Here is a 20,590-nt window from a genome sequence, read left to right on the forward strand (position 1 = left end):
ACATAATTCTGCTCACTAAATGCTCCTAAAGTTTTGAGTAGTATTATTCTCATCAACAGCAGCAGCTGTTACAGACGATATTTAGTCTTTAGTCATGTTACAGATGATGGGGAGTCTAAAGAGGGAAGAAAAGAGAAAGGAAATCCTGAGTCCAAGCCTTTACGAACCCAAGTATTAGAAATCAGGAAAATGACAATGGGAACTAAAATGTTCCCTGCTAGTGAGGTAGGAGGAAAATACACCAGGAAGGTGTCATGGATGCCACAAGAAGACAGCCTGTCAAGAAGGCCTAAACCCTTTGCGGCACACACTTTCACCCAGTTGTCAGTGTAGTGCAGAAATGATGGCTCCCTTAGACTCGTGGCTCTCCTAATTTAGATCCAGTTAAAGCCCAAAAAGAAAGACAAATTTTTTTTGAGAGCACAACCCCCAGGAGATTCTTCCTGGTATTTTAGCAACCCTCTCTAATTTCTTTCTTTCTTTTTTTAAATCTCCTAGTCTTATTTCAACAAATAAAACTATTTCTTTAAATAGAGAATGAGTTCACTCAACCCAGAAGATGCTGCTATATAAAAGACAGTAATCCTTCCTAAATGTAGTATATTCATTAAGTATCTTACAGTTTTATATGTCAATTATACCTCAATTGAAAAAATATATATATAGTATATTCAGAGAAGTACTGCTCTTAAAGGTCTAGGGAAAAAGGAAGGGTTTCTGTAGAGAAAGTTTCAAGAGAGCAAATAGTTCTGTCAAAATACAGTTACCTTCAGTTGGACAATATCCATTATATCATAGACAAATTTTCACAAATGCCTAGGGTGCCTAACTGGTTTTCTTGGCTTCACTGGAGATAGCTGGTAATTATAGATCTGCTTTGGTTATGTAACTGTATTCCTATTATGTTAATGTGTGTGCGCAATTTAATTAGGAGTTTAAAACCTATACATGCTTAAGTTACTCTACAAGAAGATATGTCAAAGAAATAATCAGTCTTCCATGTTTTCTTCCATCTGCTACCTCTATAGCTTTTCTTCTTCCTTCCTAATTACAACCCTTAAATAGAATTCGTGCCTCATACCGAATTCACTGAGTATCATAACTCCTCCAAGTGGTAAAGATACCTCAAGACAAATGCTGGGCATAGAAGCCACAGGGCATAAATCTGCAAAGAAGTAAAAAGCTAAGTTTTTCAAACAATATGGCTTCTCTCTCACTTACCAACTTTACATTTCCCTGTATGGCCCCAGAAGATGACTGGTTAGCCAGAGACGGGTAAGATTCCTCAAGGGAGGAACAACCTAAGACAGGCACAGTCGTAGGGGGGCCATCAGGTGAGAAATTGGGGATCAACAGAGGTGAGGCTTAGAACCTCACCCCCCCCTGTTTTGAGAGAAATCTTCTGCATCTGTGGATGTATTATTGCCCTTGTCTAGCTTGGATTAACACATAGTCTACAGGCACACACCTGATCATCTACATTTGCTCTCTTACAACACTAAACTATGTTTTCTACCTTTATCTTGCATCTACCTACCACTTCAGCATTTTATTTAAAATAATAATAATAATAATAATAAAGGGAGAAATGTGGGATTCACATATAAATCAAGTATAAAAATCAAACAAATATTCATATTTGACCTGATTGTTTATAGTTCATAATGAGTGATCAAAACCGAAAGTTTCTGTGATAACTGCCCTTGTACTGTTCACCATGTAAGAACTTATTCACTATGTAAGAACTTGTTCACCATGTAAGAACTTGTTCGTTATGCTTCAGAAGATTGGAGACTGACGAGAATTAGGCTGGGGGTAGATTAATGATTGTGCATTGAGCATTGACTCCCCTACACAGAATTTTATTGTTATTAACAACCATTTGATCAATAAATATGAGAGATGCCCTCTCAAAAAAAATTAAATTAAATTAAATTAAATTAAATTAAATTAAATTAAATTAAATTAAAATAAAATAAAATAAATAAAATAAAAAAAATACAGTTACCTTGTCAGTCTGCAGCTTCTCTAGCAACATTAAAAGAACAGAGTGTGTAAGTTTCTCAAAAAGAGCTTCTCCCTAAGTCAAATTCCAAAAATAAACCACCACTCTAAACTTATCTGTTTATTACTTTGGAAAGCACGGAAACTAAAATGCAGCATAAGTTTCCACTAAAGGAAAATTTTATGCTGGTGGAAAGGTAGTATCTAGTTAGATCAAACAACTTTGGAAAATAGAGGGCACCCACATTGGTCTGTGTATGAAATGTGTATAAGTGTTTTTTTGGGAGGCTTGAACTAACATTTGAAAGCTTTTTTCAACTAAAAACTAAATACCAGGTTTCATTTTCAAGAACACCTTACTGAATAATTTCATTGTTAATACTAAATGGTAATAACAAGGTGGTTACAGATTCTGGTTTTGCATGTGAATAACTGTTGAATTTTGCTCTGTTCCATGCATGCTTGATCCAGAGATGGGGGGCAGGTAGGATACGTTTTTTTTTTTGCTAGCATGCAGCTGAAAAACATGCAAATTCATTGTCACGAACAAGGTACATTCAAGCTAACGTTGTCCAGTGGCATAAATCTCAGGTATCCCATATTGATACTATAAAACTGCTGCCTTGGTTTCTTTCCAGTAGAAATGTTATATTCTGATTATGAAAATAACAGAAGATCACTTTAAAAAAGACAGCATAGGAACAAGTGAGGTAGAGAGTGTACATACGTACCAATTCCACTCCATCTGGGAGAAGACATGTAAAGGTTTTGGTTTAATAGCTTCCCAGGCACATTCATGCTAATAAATTTCCCTCAATTTCAGGATTCACATTTAAATTTGTTTAAAATTCTGAAATCTGTATGCATCTTAAAATTGATATGTACAATAGTGTTTATCTCATTAATATACATGTATACAGCTATTAGAAAGAATAAGGCAATGGGGCTACAGTCAAAGATCCAGCCAGAAGTAAAGCTTTTCCTCAACTTCAACTTGATTAGCTCTGTTTAGTACCTTCTGTTTCTGTGAGTATATGGGTATCCGTCACTCAGTGGCATCAAAAGAAGGAATGGTAGCAAAGTAGGGTGGATGTCTTGATCACAGCATGTACTAACAGCTTCCTAGTAACAGGTATTATAAATATACACCACTTACATCTTTTTTTCCTACTTAACTATATGTTGGATATGCTTCTAAGTTGAAACATACAGATGTATTTGCCTCATGCTTTCTAATCATACTAAGTAGGAGTTTAGCATCTTGGCCTAATGATTATTAAAGCAGATGCAGTAAGACAAGGATCTAAGGCTCCATTATCTTCCTTTACCAGAAGACCTAGAAGCTGGGGCCTGAACTAGGGCATAAGGGCCTCACAAAAGGCATATGTATTTGATACTATGTTTCACTCCGTATTTTCTATATACCTGCATTGCTACAATAGGCCAAAAAGTGATGCAGTCCATCAGTGTTTGGTGTACAGATTGCAAAAAACATAGCTTGTCAGATTTTTGTTTTCCTAATGAATCAAATGACTAGATGTTTTTGCATCACTTAGATATACTCCAGTTTTCTGTTTATAATATAGAATAAGGTGTAAGAAAACAATAATGAAAGAAGAATTTTGGAATGGGTAGATCATTAAACTGGTATTTTTATCATTCTTACCTCATTTGAAGGAATTGTGGCAAAGGGTTTGATGACCGCAGCCAATGGAATCTGAGCTTGCTTGGCCATATCTGATGTACTTGGGAAACAGTATGTGGTGCAGCGGATATATCGAGGACTGGCATTGCCTGAAACATTCAAAGGGACACATTTAAAATTTGCTTAGAAGAAGAAAATTTGCCCTATAATATTTAAATATTTTAAAGGCATTTTTAGATAATGTACTGGTTTATTTATAAACTTGTCTTCATAATTTCTAAAAAATAATGCATTATTGTTACAATTCTATAATCAGTATCTGAGCACACTGTAATTTCTTGCAAAAGGTAAACTGACTTCTACTGTAAAAATACAGAAATGCTTTAATTATTATTATTATTATTATTATTATTATTTTCCTTAAGCATGGGAACTTTATCATTGACAACTCAGAGACTTGAGAGATGTTGAGATTCAATGGGAGGAATAAAGCAAAGGTACAAAATATGAAAGAATAAAATTTCTTCTTCATCCTCTTCTATCAAAACATCTGCCATGTGAAAGGTAAGGATTTGTACACTATTTCATATTGGCAAGTGAGACTTTATCAAAAATGATTCCATTTGACTATGTTTCTGTTGAAACTTGGAAACTGAATTTAGAAGCAAAAATTCTACTTGCAACAATCATTTTTTAAACACACTCTAATCTCTTTCTAACATTAGGTTTCCTAACCAAATATCTCTACTTCATGTCATACATTATTAAAGCAATATCCATGGCATGAGAATATTTTTGAAACACTAGAATAACTTACCTAAAATCCAATTATAATAAATCATGATCAAAAACTATAATCATCTAACAAATATATATTGAGTATCTAAGTTTTACACACTGTCCTAGGTGCTTCTTTGTAGAGACGGAAAAGAGAAAGGCTGCAGGCTGAAGGGGTTTTTACTGGCCATGTGGGTGGAGACCAGGAATCTGGCTTTGGTCATGTCCAATTTGGGAACTCTATTAAGCAATCAGTGACGAAGGACACAGACAATAAATATTAAACCTAATAAATGAGGAAATTTTATAGAACATTATAAGATGATAAACACTATGAAAAAAGGTTAGGGGGTTAAGGGTGCTGTAGTGGGAGGCAGACTGCCATTTTAAATGGTTACAGAGGAGGCTCTATTAAAAGGGTAACATTTGAGCAGACCCCAAGGTGGCAAGGAATTTGCCCAAGTGTCTCGGGGCAGGGCATGCCTGGCCTGGTGGAAGAACATCAGAAGGCATGTGTGTGGCCAGCATAGAGCACCTAGGGGGCAGTGCAGCTAGTGTGGAGTTCAGAGAAGTACCAGAGGCCAGGCCAGGTAGACACTTGAGACCATTTTAAATCCTCTGGATTTTACTCCTAGTGAAATGGGTGCCACTGCCAGGTTTTGAGCAGAAGAGTATCATGACATGACTGAGGTTTCAACTGCCTGCAATTTTGAGAATGGACTATAATGGGGAAGAGAAGAACCAGGGAGACCAGACTGGAGGCTGTGTAGTGGCCACAGGTGAACTGGCAGTGGCAAGGACCAGCCTGGGGCAGGGGAGAGATTGACAAGTGACCAGATTCTGGACATATTGTAACAGCATAATAACTTCCTTATTGATGGGAATGAGGTATGAGGTATGAAGACAGGAAATGGGAAAGAAAGAGAGGGTCAGGAATGACTCCGAAGCTTGGCCCTAGGAACGAGAGCATGAAGTAGTTACCTGACGGAAAAGAGAAAGGCTGCAGGCTGAAGGGGTTTTTACTGGCCATGTGGGTGGAGACCAGGAATCTGGCTTTGGTCATGTCCAATTTGGGAACTCTATTAAGCAATCAAACAGTGACGCTGAGGAAATAATCAGATACATGAGTCTGGACATTGTGCTGACAGCTGTGCCACAGATACACATTTAGGAGTTCTTAGCATATAGATCATATTTAAAGCCATGAAATGAGATTTAAACCACCAAGGGAATAGTTTTGGCCAAAAAAAGATGATGGAGGAGTGATCCCAGGTTCTCTAACACAAAGAAGTGGGAGGAAAAGGAGAAACCAGCTGAAGGACAGAGAGGATAAAAAACAAGGCTCACCTGGTGAAATGAAGAAACTACATCGAGGGAAAGGCATGCATAGCTGATTATTACACAATGGCAACCAATCAACTAGAAACACAACAAAATAACGTGTACAAGAAATCACAGGACACCACAGAAATACAAAGAATAATTAGAGAATATTATGAAAAATTATATATGCCAACAAACTGGATAACCTAGAAGAAATGGACAACTTTCTAGAAAATCTGAACAGACCAATTACCAGCAACGAAATTGAAATGCTAATCAAAAAACTACCTAAGAACAAAACCCATGGACCAGATGGCTTCACAGCTGAATTTTATCAAACATTTAGTGAAGACCTAATATCCATCATCCTTAAAGTTTTTCAAATAGTAGAAGAGGAGGGAATATTTCCAAACTCATTCTATGAGGCCAGCATCACTCTAATACCAAAACCAGGCAAAGACACCACAGAAAAAAGAAAATTACAGACCAATATCCCTGATGAACATAGATGCAAAAATACTCAACAAAATATTAGCAAACTGAATTCAAAAATACATCAAGAGGATCATACACCATGATCAAGTGGGATTCATCCCAGGGATGCAAGGATGGTACAACATTCGAAAATCCATCAGCATCATCCACCACATCAACAAAAAGAAGGACAAAAACCACAAGATCATCTCCATAGATGCTGAAAAAGCATTCAACAAAATTCAATATCCATTCATGATAAAAACTCTCAACAAAATGGGTATAGAGGGCAAGTACCTCAACATAATGAAGGCCATATATGACAAACCCACAGCCAACATTATACTTAACAGCGAGAAGCTGAAAGCCTTTCCTTTAACATTGGGAACAGGACAAGGATGCCCACTCACCCCACTTTTATTCAACATAGTTCTGGAGGTCCTAGCCACAGCAATAAGACAACACTAAGAAATAAAAGGCATCCAGATTGGCAAGGAAGAAGTTAAACTGTCCCTGTTTGCAGATGACATGATATTGTACATAAAAAACCCTAAAGAATCCATGCCAAACTACTAAATCTAATATCTGAATTCAGCAAAGTTGCAGGATACAAAATTAATACACAGAAATCTGTTGCATTCCTATGCACTAACAATGAACTAGCAGAAAGAGAAATCAGGAAAACAATTCCATTCACAATTGCATCAAAAAGAACGAAATACTTAGTAATTAACCTAACCAAGAAAGTGAAAGACCTATACCCTGAAAACTACAAGACACTCTTAAGAGAAATTAAAGAGGGCACTAAAAAATGGAAATTCATCCCATGCTCTTGGCTAGGAATAATTAGTATTGTCAAAATGGCCAACCAGCCTAAAGCAATCTACAGATTCAATGCAATCCCTATCAAAATACAAACAGCATTCTTCAATGAACTAGAGAAAATAGTTCCAAAGTTCATATGGAACCACAAAAGACCCTGAATATCCAAAGTGATCCTGAGAAGGAAGAATAAAGTAGAGGGAATTATGTTCCCTGACTTCATGCTCTACTACAAAGCCATAGTAATCAAGACAATTTGGTACTGGCACAAGAACAGACCCATAGACCAGTGGAACAGAATAGAGAGCCCAGATATAAACCCAAGCATATATGGTCAATTCATATATGATAAAGGAGCCATGGATATACAATGGGGAAATGACAGTCTCTTCAACAGCTGGTGTTTGCAAAACTGGACAGCAACATGTTAAAGAATGAAACTGGATTATTGTCTAACCACATACACAAAAGTAAACTCAAAATGGATCAAAGACCTGAATGTAAGTCATGAAACCATAAAACTCTTAGAGAAAAACATAGGCAAAAATCTCTTGGACATAATCACGAGCAACTTCTTCATGAACATATCTCCCCAGGCAAGGGAAACAAAAGCAAAAATGAACAAGTGGGACTATATAAAGCTGAAAAGCTCTGTACAGCAAAGGACACCATCAGTAGAACAAAAATACATCCTACAGCATGGGAGAATATATTCATAAATGATATATTCGATAAGGGGTCGCCATCCAAATTATATAAAGAGCTCACACACCTCAACAAAAAAAAGGAAATAATCCAATTAAAAAATGGGCAGAGGATCTGAACAGACACTTCTCAAAGAAGAAATTCAGATGGCCAACAGGCATATAAAAAGATGCTCCACATCCCTAATCATCAGAGAAATGTAAATTAAAACCACATGAGATATCACCTCACACAAGTAAGGATTGTGAACATCCAGAAGACAAACAACAACAAATGTTGGCGAGGATGTGGAGAAAGAGGAACCCTCCTACACTGCTGGTGGGAATGTAAATTAGTTCAACCATTGTGGAAAGCAGTATGGAGGTTCCTCAAAAAACTCAAAATAGAAATACCATTTGACCCAGGAATTCCACTCCTAGGAATTTACCCTAAGAATGCAGGAGCACAGTTTGAAAAAAACATATGCACCCCTATTTTTATTGCAGCACTATTTACAATAGCCAAGAAATGGAAGCAACGTAAGTGTCCTTCAGTAGATGAATGGATAAGGAAGATGTGGTACATATACACAATGGAATATTATTAAGCCATAAGAAGAAAACAAATCCTACCATTTACAACATGGATGGAGCTAGAGGCTATCATGTTCAGTGAAATAACCCAGGTGGAAACAGACAAGTATCAAATGATTTCACTCATCTGTGGAGTATAAGAACGAAGAAAGAATTGAAGGAACAAAACAGCAGCAGACTCACAGAACCCAAGAATGGACTAACAGTTACCAAAGGGAAAAGGACTGGGGAGGATGGGTGGGAAGGGAGGGATAAGGGGGAAAAGGGGCATTACGATTAGCTCACATAATGTAGCATTGGGGACACGGGAAAGGCAGTATATACAAAGACAAGTAATGATACTATAGCATCTTACTATGCTGATGGACAGTGAATGTAATGGGGTATGTGGTGGGGACTGATAATAGGGGGAGTTTAGTAACCATAATGTTGTTCAGGTAACTGTACATTAATGATACCAAAAAAAAAAAAAAAGACCTGGAAGAGGGGATGTCTTTATCAAGCAAAAGAGAAAGCCAACACCAGGTTGAGACTTCAGCTTTCCTACATTTACTCAGGGTTCCAGAGTCAAAGCCAAGTCTGATTTTGTTGGTTCTGTGTCTCTTATAAAGTCCATCTTGCTAGCCTTAAAGAGTAAAGGTTAAGGTTCAAGATCAAGTGACACTGAGTACCAGGCCAAATGAAATCAAAAGTACATCACCCTTGTTCTCCAAATGATCATAGAAGATCAAAAAGCCCCAGCCAAAGGAGAACTCGAAGTAGAAGTTCCTCATGGAGAAGAAATAGGAGGTGGTCTGATAGCCTTAAAGAGTCTCGACACAGGCGATTTTCTTACAGCCGGTCTAAATCTTGCTCGAAGTCACTACCAAGGTGGTCTACCTCAGCAAGGCAGTCAAGAACTCCAAGAAGGAATGGTTCCTGAGGACAGTCAAGGTCCAAGTCCTTACAAAAAGGTCCAAGTCAATAGGAAAATCACAATCAAATTCACCTCAAAAGCAGACTAGCTCAGGAACAAAATCAAGATCACACAGAAGACATTCTGACTCCATAGCAAGCTCCCAGGGTAAGTCTCCCAAAGGGTATGCCAATTTTGAGACTAAATAGCAAACAGCAAAACACTCTCATTTTTTATCACATTCCAGATCTCGGAGTTACCGTCATAAAAACATTTGGTGAACAACAACAGAAGAGCACTGTGTAGTTTTTAAGTTATTAAACCTATCATTATGTTAAATAAAACTTCTTCAAGGCTTACAAAAAAAAGAAATATATATGTGAATGAGCTCATGAAGGTGACTAAAACTTTTGTTTCAGGAAGATAATGCACACAACAAAGTTTTTTAAAAACAAGAATTTGTTTATAAATAGGTATGTCAAAGTGGGGCTGTAGTAGACAATTTAGCATCCTCAGTAATGAAGATTCTAAACTCTCCAAAATGTTTAATAAAGAGCATTATGGGATAATCTGACTGAGTAAATTCAATAAATTATTCATTCAACAAACATTTAGAAACTAAGCCCCATGCTAGGGGTTTGGAGTTAGAACCAAGTGACACTTCTGGCTTCAAGGTCTGGTAGGAGACAGTGGTGATAAAAATAGATAATTGCAACACAGCATGGTAAGTATCACAAAAGAACCAATCGAATAAGAAGTGGCCCAAGGCAGGCAATGAGTTTGTCATGGTAATCAAGAGGTGACTACACAAAGCATACAGTGTTTGAACAGGATCTTATAGGATGTGCAGAAGCACAGAAATAAGGGACAAGTTGAATCTTAAATTGGATTCTATCACCAAAGGAGTAGTATTTTTAAAGTAGGTGTTTTTCTTTATTGGCTCCACCAATAACCAGTTGTATGGTCTTGGGCAAGTCACTTAACCTCTCTGGAGCCTTACTGCCCTCACATCCATCAAGTGAGAGTGCTGAGCAAATGGATACCAAGGTTCCTTCTGGCTCTATATTCTCTTCATGTCTGCAAATTTCTGTACATGTCTGAGACCCTTGGGCTATACCCTAAAATATCCACTAGTATTAGCTAATAAGCCAGACCAGACATAGAGGATTCACAGCAAATGGGCATTTCTGGGCCAGCTTCAAGGATCCAGGCCAGGCAGTTCTCTTCTTGCCAAGGCCTGGACTGCAGCCTAAGCAGAGATGATGATGATCAGACCCTGCCACCTCACTAGTCCTTCCTTCTCTTCCTACTCCTTCCTTCATACTCTTTCCTTACATATGCCATGTGACCCAGCAATTCCACTGCTAGGTATATACTCAGAAGAACTGAAAGCAGGGCCTCAAGCAGATGCTGGTACACCCATGTTCAGAGAAGCCACAGGCTGCTAAGGATATCCACCTCAGCCAAAAGGCAGAAACAACACAAATATCCTACACCAGATGAATGGATAAACAAATTATATAAACATGAAAGTGAACATTATTCAGCCTTAAAAAGAGAGAAATTCTGATACATACCACAGCATGAGTGAACCTTGAAAATATTATGCTAAGTGAAATAAGTCATACATAAAGGGATAATATTGTATGATTCCACTTATATGAGATGCCCAGAATAGGCAAATATACCCAGAAAGTAGACCAGAGATATGAGAACTGGGGGGAGTGGACTGGGGGGAGCTATCATTGAATGCATATAGAATTTCAGTGTAGGATGATGGAAAAGTTCTGGAAGTGAATAATGATGGTTGCAAAACATCATGAATGTAATTAATGCCACTGAATTAGAAACATAAAGATGGTTAAAATGGCAAGTTTTATTTTATGTTTAGTAGTCACACAAAGAAAAATCACCTGTAAGTTCAAAAATAAAATTAAACAAAAACACAAAACATTCTGAGGGTGCTGTTCCTTAACACGTGTGCTCTCCCCCACCGCCACACTGTGGCACATTGCCTCTCCTCTGCCTGCCAGTCTTCTCCTCTCCTTCTGGTTTACACATGCTCACCTAAGACTCAGCTTAGTTGTCCCCACTCTAGCAGGACAGGCTGGGTTAATTATCTGGTTAGCTACCTCACACTTAAGTTCCCGTGGCAATATGTCTTTTATCCTTCTATTATAACATTTATCTCACTGGATCAGTATTTAGTTATCTTTTCTCCTGCCAGATTGTACACTAATTTACAAATAGAACCATGTCTTCCAATTCTGAATAAAGGCAGTACACGACTGGTTAAGTACATTGGCTATAGCATCAGAGCTGAGCTTCAAATCTTAGCTTTACATCCCAGTGGCTCTGTATCTTTGGGTAAGGCAACTAACATTTTGTCTTTCAGTTTCACACTCTATAAAATGAAGATGATATTAATGCCTATCCCATACAGGAGGGATGAAATGAATTAATCCACGTAAAGTGTTTAGAAGATTATCTTGATGCATAGCAGTGGGTACTAAATAAATATTTCTTGAGTGCATGGATGAATGACTGAGTGAATGAACACATGGGACTCTGCTCCCAGGCAGCTCCCTGTCTTGTGGAAGAGACAGACCCAATCCACAGTAAAATTTCATGGGAGAGGAGCTATGACAGATGTATAAATGAAGCACCGTGAGGGAAGAAACTGGAAATTTCCAAGAGAAAATTTAAATTGAGTTTGGAAAAACTAAGAATTTCCCAAGTAAAGGGTGAGAGTTATGTGTTCCAAGTACATTTGTTCAATAAATATTTATTGGGCATCCATTATGTCCTAGATACAGGTGAATTTCTAGGGATACAACTGTGAATAAGAAACAGCCCCTAGTCTGTTGCAGAGAAAACAGCACAAAGTAAGAATCAGACATAATAGAAGGGAGTGAGTTTGGTGTGGCTGAGGCAGATGTAAAGGAAGAAGAGGGTGGGAGAAGATGCTGGTCAAAATACTATTTAAGTTGTAAAAAGCCTCAAACACTGTTTTATATTTATTTAAAACATTAAATGAATAAATATTAAAGACACTCAGGTAACACTAGTAGGTGAAATGAATTTGCCATTTTGTAGATCAACAATGATAGAAAAAGATCAGCAACTTCATATGGCTTCAATCTACTATAGACCAGGTCCTAAGTGCTTTACAAACATGAACTCATTCAACAAGTTTAGATGGATTCTGTAAGTAATGAAGGATTAACTGTTTTCAGAATAAGAAATGAAATAACTTGAACTATGTTATAATATTAATATCTAAAATAATAACATCATCTGTAATGCACATCAAACCCTTCTACATGTCAAGCCCCCTACATACATGTAAGCATACTTAGACACATACACACACACACACACAGAGTCTCCTCTAATTCCTACATCGGCCCTGCAGGGCAGATCTTAGTCCTCACTTATCACTGAGAGCAACAGTGAGGTGCAGAGGGGTGAGATGAGCTAAGCTTGTGCTTGTTTGTGCACCAATGTAGTGTAAGATGTCTAGGATTGAGTATGTAACCCATTGAAATGGTATATTCAGTATCTGAGACATCAGATTTCATCAGGTTGTACGTTAACTTGCCATAAAAGATAGAATACTGTATTCCTGGAAAGATCAAACTTCCACAAGGACAGATATATTAAACTGACAGCAGATACAGGACAGAGTCAACAGGCACAGAGTTCCTCATCCTAGCTTAAAAGTGGGAAAACAGAACCCAAATGCTAAAGGACCTATTGAAAATGTATTGCTGGGGCTAGAACCAGGTATGCTGACCTCTCAAGTGTTCAGTTGCCTACTGCTCTGCTCATGTTATCCTGCCAGGTTCCAATGCAGTAATAAGCAAATTAAACCAAAGTAGGGCATGAACTTATTTAATTTAAAATAAAGCATTTTCTTAAACTGCACTATATCTCACCAGACATGCTCTAGACTTCTACAAGCAGAGAACAGAATTCAGCTGATAGTACATTCCCCATATTTGAGTGAGTGATTGATGGCAAATTGGTACTCATTACCAGCTATAAAGAGAGTCCCCATCAATGATAGCATTACTGATAGGCATAATTATATTTGCTTTAAAAAAAAGGATGAGAAGTTTTAAAACCTCAATCAAAAATAATATTGAAAATAAATACCTTGGTCTTGTATCACACTATCTGTAGTGACCAGTGGAGGGACCTGGCCCCTGGTATTGGTGGCATAAACTTGTCCACCTCTGGCAGCTCTGTCATTCTCGATCACCTGAATCTGTTAACATATCAAGAACAAGTTAAAGTTAAGATTCTTCCCAACATTCGCTTTCTCCCTCACTCTCATTTTTCACACAAACAAAAACAGGCACTTCCTAAATCCTGTCAGTTCATTTCAGATCAAAATCTCATTAAGAACCTACCATGCCTTCAGTTCCACTTTTGTTTACTTCCACAATTTTAAATCAGTAGTTTCTATTCTGTAATAATCTGAACCTCTGTCCTTGACCCTTCAGAGAACTGTATTTTTATTCAGTCTGTTCATTGGGACCACAGGTAAGCATTTTTTTAAAAAAGACTCTGGTATAAAAAGAAATTGAAAATAACTTTTTTAAACAAAATATTTTTTGCAGTTAAATAAAACACTAAAAGGCTAAACATCATTAAATCCAGACAAAATTATTTATAATACATAACCTAAAAAGCCTTAGAATTTTCTCCTCAAATCCCTCTTGATCATCAATTTGCTTTCAAGTGTCCCCCACTGCACCCCTGCTCCGTGAGACATAAGAACAAACAGAATAATGTTCCCATGTGGGTTTTGCCTATGTTATAGAAATGAGAAGGAACAAGTTCCTCTTTTGTCACCTAGTTCGAAATATATTTCTCTACTAAAACAGTTATTGATTAAGATTATAGAGATAAAAATTTCTCTCTCTGATGACTTGTCTAGGGATGAAGGTAATGAGCAAAACTGAGTAGTATGGAGTTAAGAACAAGAAGGAATCCTAAAATTATCCCCCTCTCCTTTTTTACTGTCTCCCTGCCCTCACTTGTGCTATAGGACAAAAGAGAGAAGAGACAAGGGGGTCAAAATCAGAAGGAAGTAAAAACTAGGAAAAAAGGGAGAAGTGAGATTAGTGTCCAGACTAAAGAACATAGCTTTGGAGGACATGTCATTTATAATCCAAAAGAAACTACCAATAATATGAAACTGTTTTCCCCCAAACTCTGAAATAAATATTATCTTCTCCATTGTCCCCTCCCATCTCATCCAATTCAAGTCCTAGCTGGCACTAATAACATTAGTTTTATGGAATAAAATTTAGCCTTCCTTTAAATCTACAGATTTCTCTCCTTCTAATTTCATAGGATTTGAATTCTCATCAAATTAAGGATATAGAACATGCTCTAAACATAACTATTATAAGATTCAGGTAAGCTACCACAGACAGAGACAAGAAGCAAACAGAAAAATCAAAACCCTATAATTACATTCTACATTTCAACTACAAGGTTAATCTGGCTCACTTAAAATGATTGTTTTTATATTACCAATATTTATTGTAATCATTTCAACCAATGAAGTGTCAAATGTCAAAGCAAGGTAAAAGCCATAATCTATATATTAAACATAAAGAGTTCTCAGTCTTCAAACAGACTCTACTTCCAAAAAGCTTATTTTTAAATTAGCTGTTTGCAATTTACAAAGTACTGTCTCCACAGAAACAATGTCACATGTGGTAATTACATTTCTGAATTAATCAACATCCTGGCTGGAATTCTACAAAAAGAATAGGAAATATTACAATAGTTCTAGTAATTTTTAAACACATAGATTTTTTTAATTCACCTCAAATGCATGTTCTCAAAAAAAATAGTCTTGGAGATTAAACAATGCACAGAAATTTCAAGAGATTTTAGACTGTGACTCAGTACTTACAAGGTTTTGATTTGATGACAGTGACTCTTGATAATACCAAAGCTACCTCAAAACATATAGATTTCTTTTTCCTTCAGAAGATGTGCCTCTAGAATTACTTTCACACTTATGTACTTTGAACAGAGTATACTGGGTTCATAAAATAGAATCAGGAAAGAGAAAAAGAGAAGGTCATTCTTTTGAGATAAATGAAAAAGAAGAGTAAGAATCAGGTAAAGACAAGGTAAGAAGGTGTGTGCACAGCTAAGGCCGGCTGTTTAAAGCAGAATTACTTGAACTTCAGGGTGGTGAGAGAAAGAGGGGTATGGGAAGAGCTCAGCCTCTGTATGGTCCTCCCAGATACAGAAAGACAGTAAGGAAGAGTTTTAATGATGACACCAGTTTCTTCACTTCAAAATGTGGATAATACCACCATCCACAAGGACTGGCATGTAACAGAAATTCAGTAAATATGAGTTCACATCTTTCTTTCCAGAAGGAAGAATTTATTTAGTTAGCAAAAGCATGTTACTTTGGTAAGAGGAACATAAACAGGCTCCATGTAGCATTGCTATTTCATTACCTTTAAGATAAAAATAGTACTGGACTGATTTGTATGTATGTGTTTTAAGGGTCTTGTATGAAATCACAGCAATACTGTTTATTGCTTTTGTTGTTAAAATTCACTCCATTCAACAAATTTGTGAATGCATACTATGTACCAGGCCCTGTCCTACGTATTGAGGACACAATAGTGAACAAAACCAAATCCCTAACCTCATGGAGACGAATTATAGTATGGAATACAGACAATAAATAAACAAATGCACAGTAAGATAAATCCTATGTCAGAGAGTAATAAGTGCTTTAGATATGGAGTGATATGGATGGGGTGCCAGGGAGATTGGGGATGAGCAATGAGGACATGAAAGAAATGAGGAAATGGGCCATGCCTTGCATTCATCCAGGGGAAGAGAATCTAGGCAGAGGAAATGCCAAATGCAAAGGCCTGGGGCAGGAGTACACTTGGTGTGTTTGAGGAATAACAAGGCAGCTGACGTGGCTGAATCAGTGAAGAAGAATGGTAGGAGCGCAGGTCAGGGTGGGGGTAGGGGTGGGGTGTGTGTGTGTGTTCTAATGGAGGAGTACTGGGGGCTTTTGTTCTGAGCCATGGCATAAGTAATTTGAAGGGATCATCCGGCTGCTCTGTGCAGGCAGAAGAGCCAGGAGACCAGTTAGGAGGCTCTTAGAATAATCCGAGCAGATACATGGTAGAGGCTTGAACCAGGATGAGCACATAGGGCAGGACCAGGACCTATAGAATTAGCTAAAGGACTAAATGTGAGATGTGCAGGAAAGAGAAGCAAAGATGATGCCACATCTTTTGACCTGAGGAACTGGATAATGGGGGTGGAGTCTGGATTTCAGGGGATAGGTCTTAACTAGGAATATCTACATTCTCATTTAAACCTATGAGGGTGGGTGGGCTCGCCTAGGCCACTTCTTCATGTACATAAGTGAGAGAGATTCTGACTCTTTAGATCTGGGGTGGCACCTGAGAAGCTGAGTTTCTAGTAAGCTCCCGGCTGGTGTGGATGAGGTACCTGGCAAGTGCTGACCTAGGCAGTCAATGTGAAGAAGAGGACAGATCCAAAGACTAAGCTTTGGGATACTTCTTACACTAGGAGGTCAGAGAGAGTGAGGCGAAACCCAGGAAAGAAACAAGAAAAAGCTACCAGTCAGCTAAGCACAGATGCAAATGAGTGGTGGTGTTCCAGAAACCAAATGAAACAGTGGTTGGAGAAGGAGGGAATGAACAGGTGTGTCAGATCGCTGCTGATATGTCGAGACAGATGAGATCTGAGAACTGACCATAGATTTGGCAATGGGAGGTCATTGGTTCCCCAGACAAGCATAGTATTGGTGAGGTGGTTGTGATGAGATCTCAATAGGAATAGGCTCAAAAGGGAAAAAAAGAGGAGGAGATGATCTGAAGAGAGTGGGTATAGGCAACTCTTCTGGGGATTTCTTGCTATAAAAGATAGCTACAAAAAGTGGGGAGGAAACAGATAGAGATTTGGGGAAGGGACAAGAAAGACTACTTTATTAATGATGAGAGGTATTATAGGATGTTTATATTCTGATGAGAATGATCAAGACAGAGAAAAACTGAAGTTTGCCTTCAAGTAAGTATACACGATGCAGGAGAGAGGGGATGTGCTGGTTAGGTCTATGTGCCAACTTGGCTAGGCCTTGATACCCAGTTTTTGGTCAAAGCCTGGAAAGGTACTTTTTAAAATGTGATTAACATTTAATCAGTAGACTTTGATATGCAGATTACCCTCCAGTATGTGGTGGGCTTCAAATGACTGAAGTTAAATTTCTTTAACTTCAAATGATTCAAATCCAATCATTTGAAGTCCTTAAGAGAAAAAAACGGAGGTGCCCCAAGGAAAAGGGACATTTTGCCTCCAGATGGCTTTGGATGTGAGCTGCAGAACTAAATCTACTTTGGGTTCACAGCCTGCAGTCCTTCCCTGCAGATTGCAGACCTGCCAATTCCCACAACTGACAGGCCAAGTAAATCTCTCTCTCTCTCTCTTTCCCTTTACTATTGATATATCTGTACTCATATATCCTACTGGTTCTGTTTCTTTGAAGAACTCTGACTAATTAAGGGAACATTTGCTGGATGGTTGTTCTTGTGAGGCCATAAGGGATGGGATCTAGAGCACAAGTGGAAGTGAGGGCTTGGTTAGGAGTATGAACAAGCTTATCCACAGTAACAGAAGGAAAGGGGAATACGTGGGTACAGATGCAGAAGGATACAGTTGTACAGCAGGCACAGGTTCCCTTTGGATTGTTTCTATTCTCTCAGTGAGGACTGTTTCTATTCTCAGTGAAATAAGAAGCAGTATTATCAATAAAGAGTCATAAAGAGGAAGGCAGTGTTAGGAGTTTGAAAAGAGAAGAAATGCTAGTCACCCAGGAAAACAGGAGAGTCAGTGAGGTTGGGTGAGGGTCTTCAAACTTGCTACAAATTAGAATCATCAGGGGAGCTTTGAAAAATCCTAATGTTCAATCCATATCCCTGTCCAATTTAACAGAATTAGTGAAACATGGCATCAGTATTTTTAAAAGCTCCACCAGTGATTCTTTTGTGCAGTAAGATTTTAGGATCACACAACTACAGGTTCACTTTAGTGCAGTGGTCATGAGTTGAAAGTGAGACCGTCTGCATGGTGTGCATCTTTCTCAAGTCACATTCAGTACTCAGTGGGCAGGCACGCAAAAGGTAGAGAATTGGTTTAACAATAAATGGGATTTTTCTAGGTGATTTCAGTGGGTTAAGAGGGGAAAAGGAGTTGAGGGCAGGGGATGTATGGAGTAGATTTATAATCATGATTCACATAATCTAAGCTGCATAAGAGAAGTGAGAAGATGAAGGTGGTGCAAGTCAAATAAAACTTGATGAAAAGTCAGTAAGTTGTAAGTCCTAGTGGGTGAATCATTATTGAAGTTTCCAAAAGGGAATGAGCTAAAAAGACAGGAGGCAGTGGTTAGAGAATGGGAGATTTTATAGGTGTACTGTAATTGGTAATGACAGGATCTATGGTAGGATATGGTAGCTATGGATAACTGAAGTGTGATGGATGAAAAGGATTTTGGGAGCAAAGATCAAGAATTGAGAGGCCATGGAAATGAAAGACTATAAATGGATAGTAAAATTGCCAATAATTATAACAGAAATAATACTGGAGAGCTTAACAGTGAACCTGGAGCTTTTTTAAAACTTCAGAGAATGAAATGGAATGACCCAGAGGGTCTGTAGATATTATGTATAAGCAGAGAAACAAGAAGTCAAAATGAATTCAGTGTAAATATGTGGTATTTCTTTAACTGGAACGACGAAAGAATATTAAAGCATAAAAGTAATGGCTAGTAATGTGATTATCCATAAAGGCACTAAGAGTTACCAAAACTTTATTTCTAACATGTTATAGCATCAGATACTTATCACAAATCTTTGAGTTTATATTCAAATAAACATAGAATAAATAATACATTACAGAAATAGCCCAAAGCCTCTACCCATCCCTGTATTTGCAGCTCTTCCCATCAAGAGGCAGAGTCCGTCTTTCTACCCCTTGACTCTGGGGTGGTCTTGGGACTTGCTTTGGCTGAGAGATGTCATGAGTGGCAAGGTGCCAGTTCCAAGCCAAGTCCTCAAGAGGCCTTGCATATTCCTACTTTCCTTCTGGATCCCTGCCACTGCCATGTGACCAAACCCGATCTAGCCTGCTTGCTGACATGGCCCAATCACCCCCAGCTAACAGGCGCCAAATACCAGCCACATGAATGACACCAGCTCTAGTGGGCTTGACGGTGGCTCCAGAAAGATATATCCTTATCATAGTCCCTGAGACCTGTGACTGTTACCTAAATTAAGCATCTACAGAAAGGGCACTTATTCTGAATTACCTAGGAGGTTCCTGAATGGAATCACATGTCATCGTATAAGAAACAGGCAGAGAAAGTTCTAAGATGGACACCAAAAGAAGACACAGAGGAGAGGAGTAGGCAATGTGAAGGCAGAGGCAGAGACTGAAGTAATGTGGCCATAAGCCAAGGAATGTCTGGAGCCACCAGAAGCTAGAAGAGTTAAGGAATGGATTCTCCTTGTCTTGGAGAGAGCAGAGCCCTGGCAACACACAGACTTCTGGCCTCAAGAACTGTAAGAGGATAAACTTCTATTGTTTTAAGTTACCTAATTTATGGTAATTTATTATAGCAGCCACAGGGAACTAATATAGCATTCTAGACAACTGAGATGCCAGCCAAGCCTCCAGCTGATCCTAGATGTACAAGCCAGTCCAGCCCAAATCAGAGGAGCCTAGCTCAGATTAACAGAGCTGCCCAGAGGACCTACTGACTCATTAATGTTAATGAACAATAGTTGTAAGTTACTAAGTTTGGTGGTGGTTTTTTACACAGTGAAAGTTAGCTATTATGGTGGCTCTTCTTGTTTCTTAGTCTATCTCTAACTTTTTCTACTCATGTTTATAGAACTACTTCAAAGACCAAAGTTAGCTGTGTCAACTTCTGGAAGGGCTTTACATCCCTGCTCATTGCCACAAGACCTGTGGTTTCTCCTGAACGAGGGGTATACATCCCTGCCCACGATAGCAGGCTTTGCCAGATGACTTGCTTTGGCCATCGGCATGTGAGTAGTTGTGATGATACCACATCTGAGTAGAACCATTACCAGCTATCACACCTTTCAGCCAGTTCTCTTTCTTTTATCTCTTTCTCATGAGAATAATATGTCCCTAGTACAGCATATGCCCCTTCATCTTAGATTCTGGAATGAGAAGGGCAACAGAGCAGCACCTAAAGCCAAACAGCAGCTGCTGCACCTACATATAACCTGAGACAAACAAATCTTTGTGGTTGCAAAC

The 20,590-nt window shown here is 38.3% G+C and overlaps 1 protein-coding gene across 2 annotated transcripts in view; it reads right to left on the bottom strand.

Moving 5' to 3' along the window:
• Window positions 1-20,590, bottom strand: part of SEC24D (SEC24 homolog D, COPII coat complex component) — a 118,912-nt gene that overhangs the window by 79,575 nt on the left and 18,747 nt on the right. For both annotated transcript variants that reach the window (XM_017666231.3, XM_017666229.3), the window contains exons 7-8: window positions 13,376-13,487; window positions 3,671-3,798 (exon numbers count right to left, since the gene is read on the bottom strand). In XM_017666231.3, coding sequence (XP_017521720.2) covers window positions 3,671-3,798; window positions 13,376-13,487 — 240 coding nt within the window. The remainder of the gene's footprint in view (window positions 1-3,670; window positions 3,799-13,375; window positions 13,488-20,590) is intronic.

Source organism: Manis javanica, chromosome 5, assembly GCF_040802235.1.
Source record: "Manis javanica isolate MJ-LG chromosome 5, MJ_LKY, whole genome shotgun sequence".
NCBI lineage: Eukaryota > Metazoa > Chordata > Mammalia > Pholidota > Manidae > Manis > Manis javanica.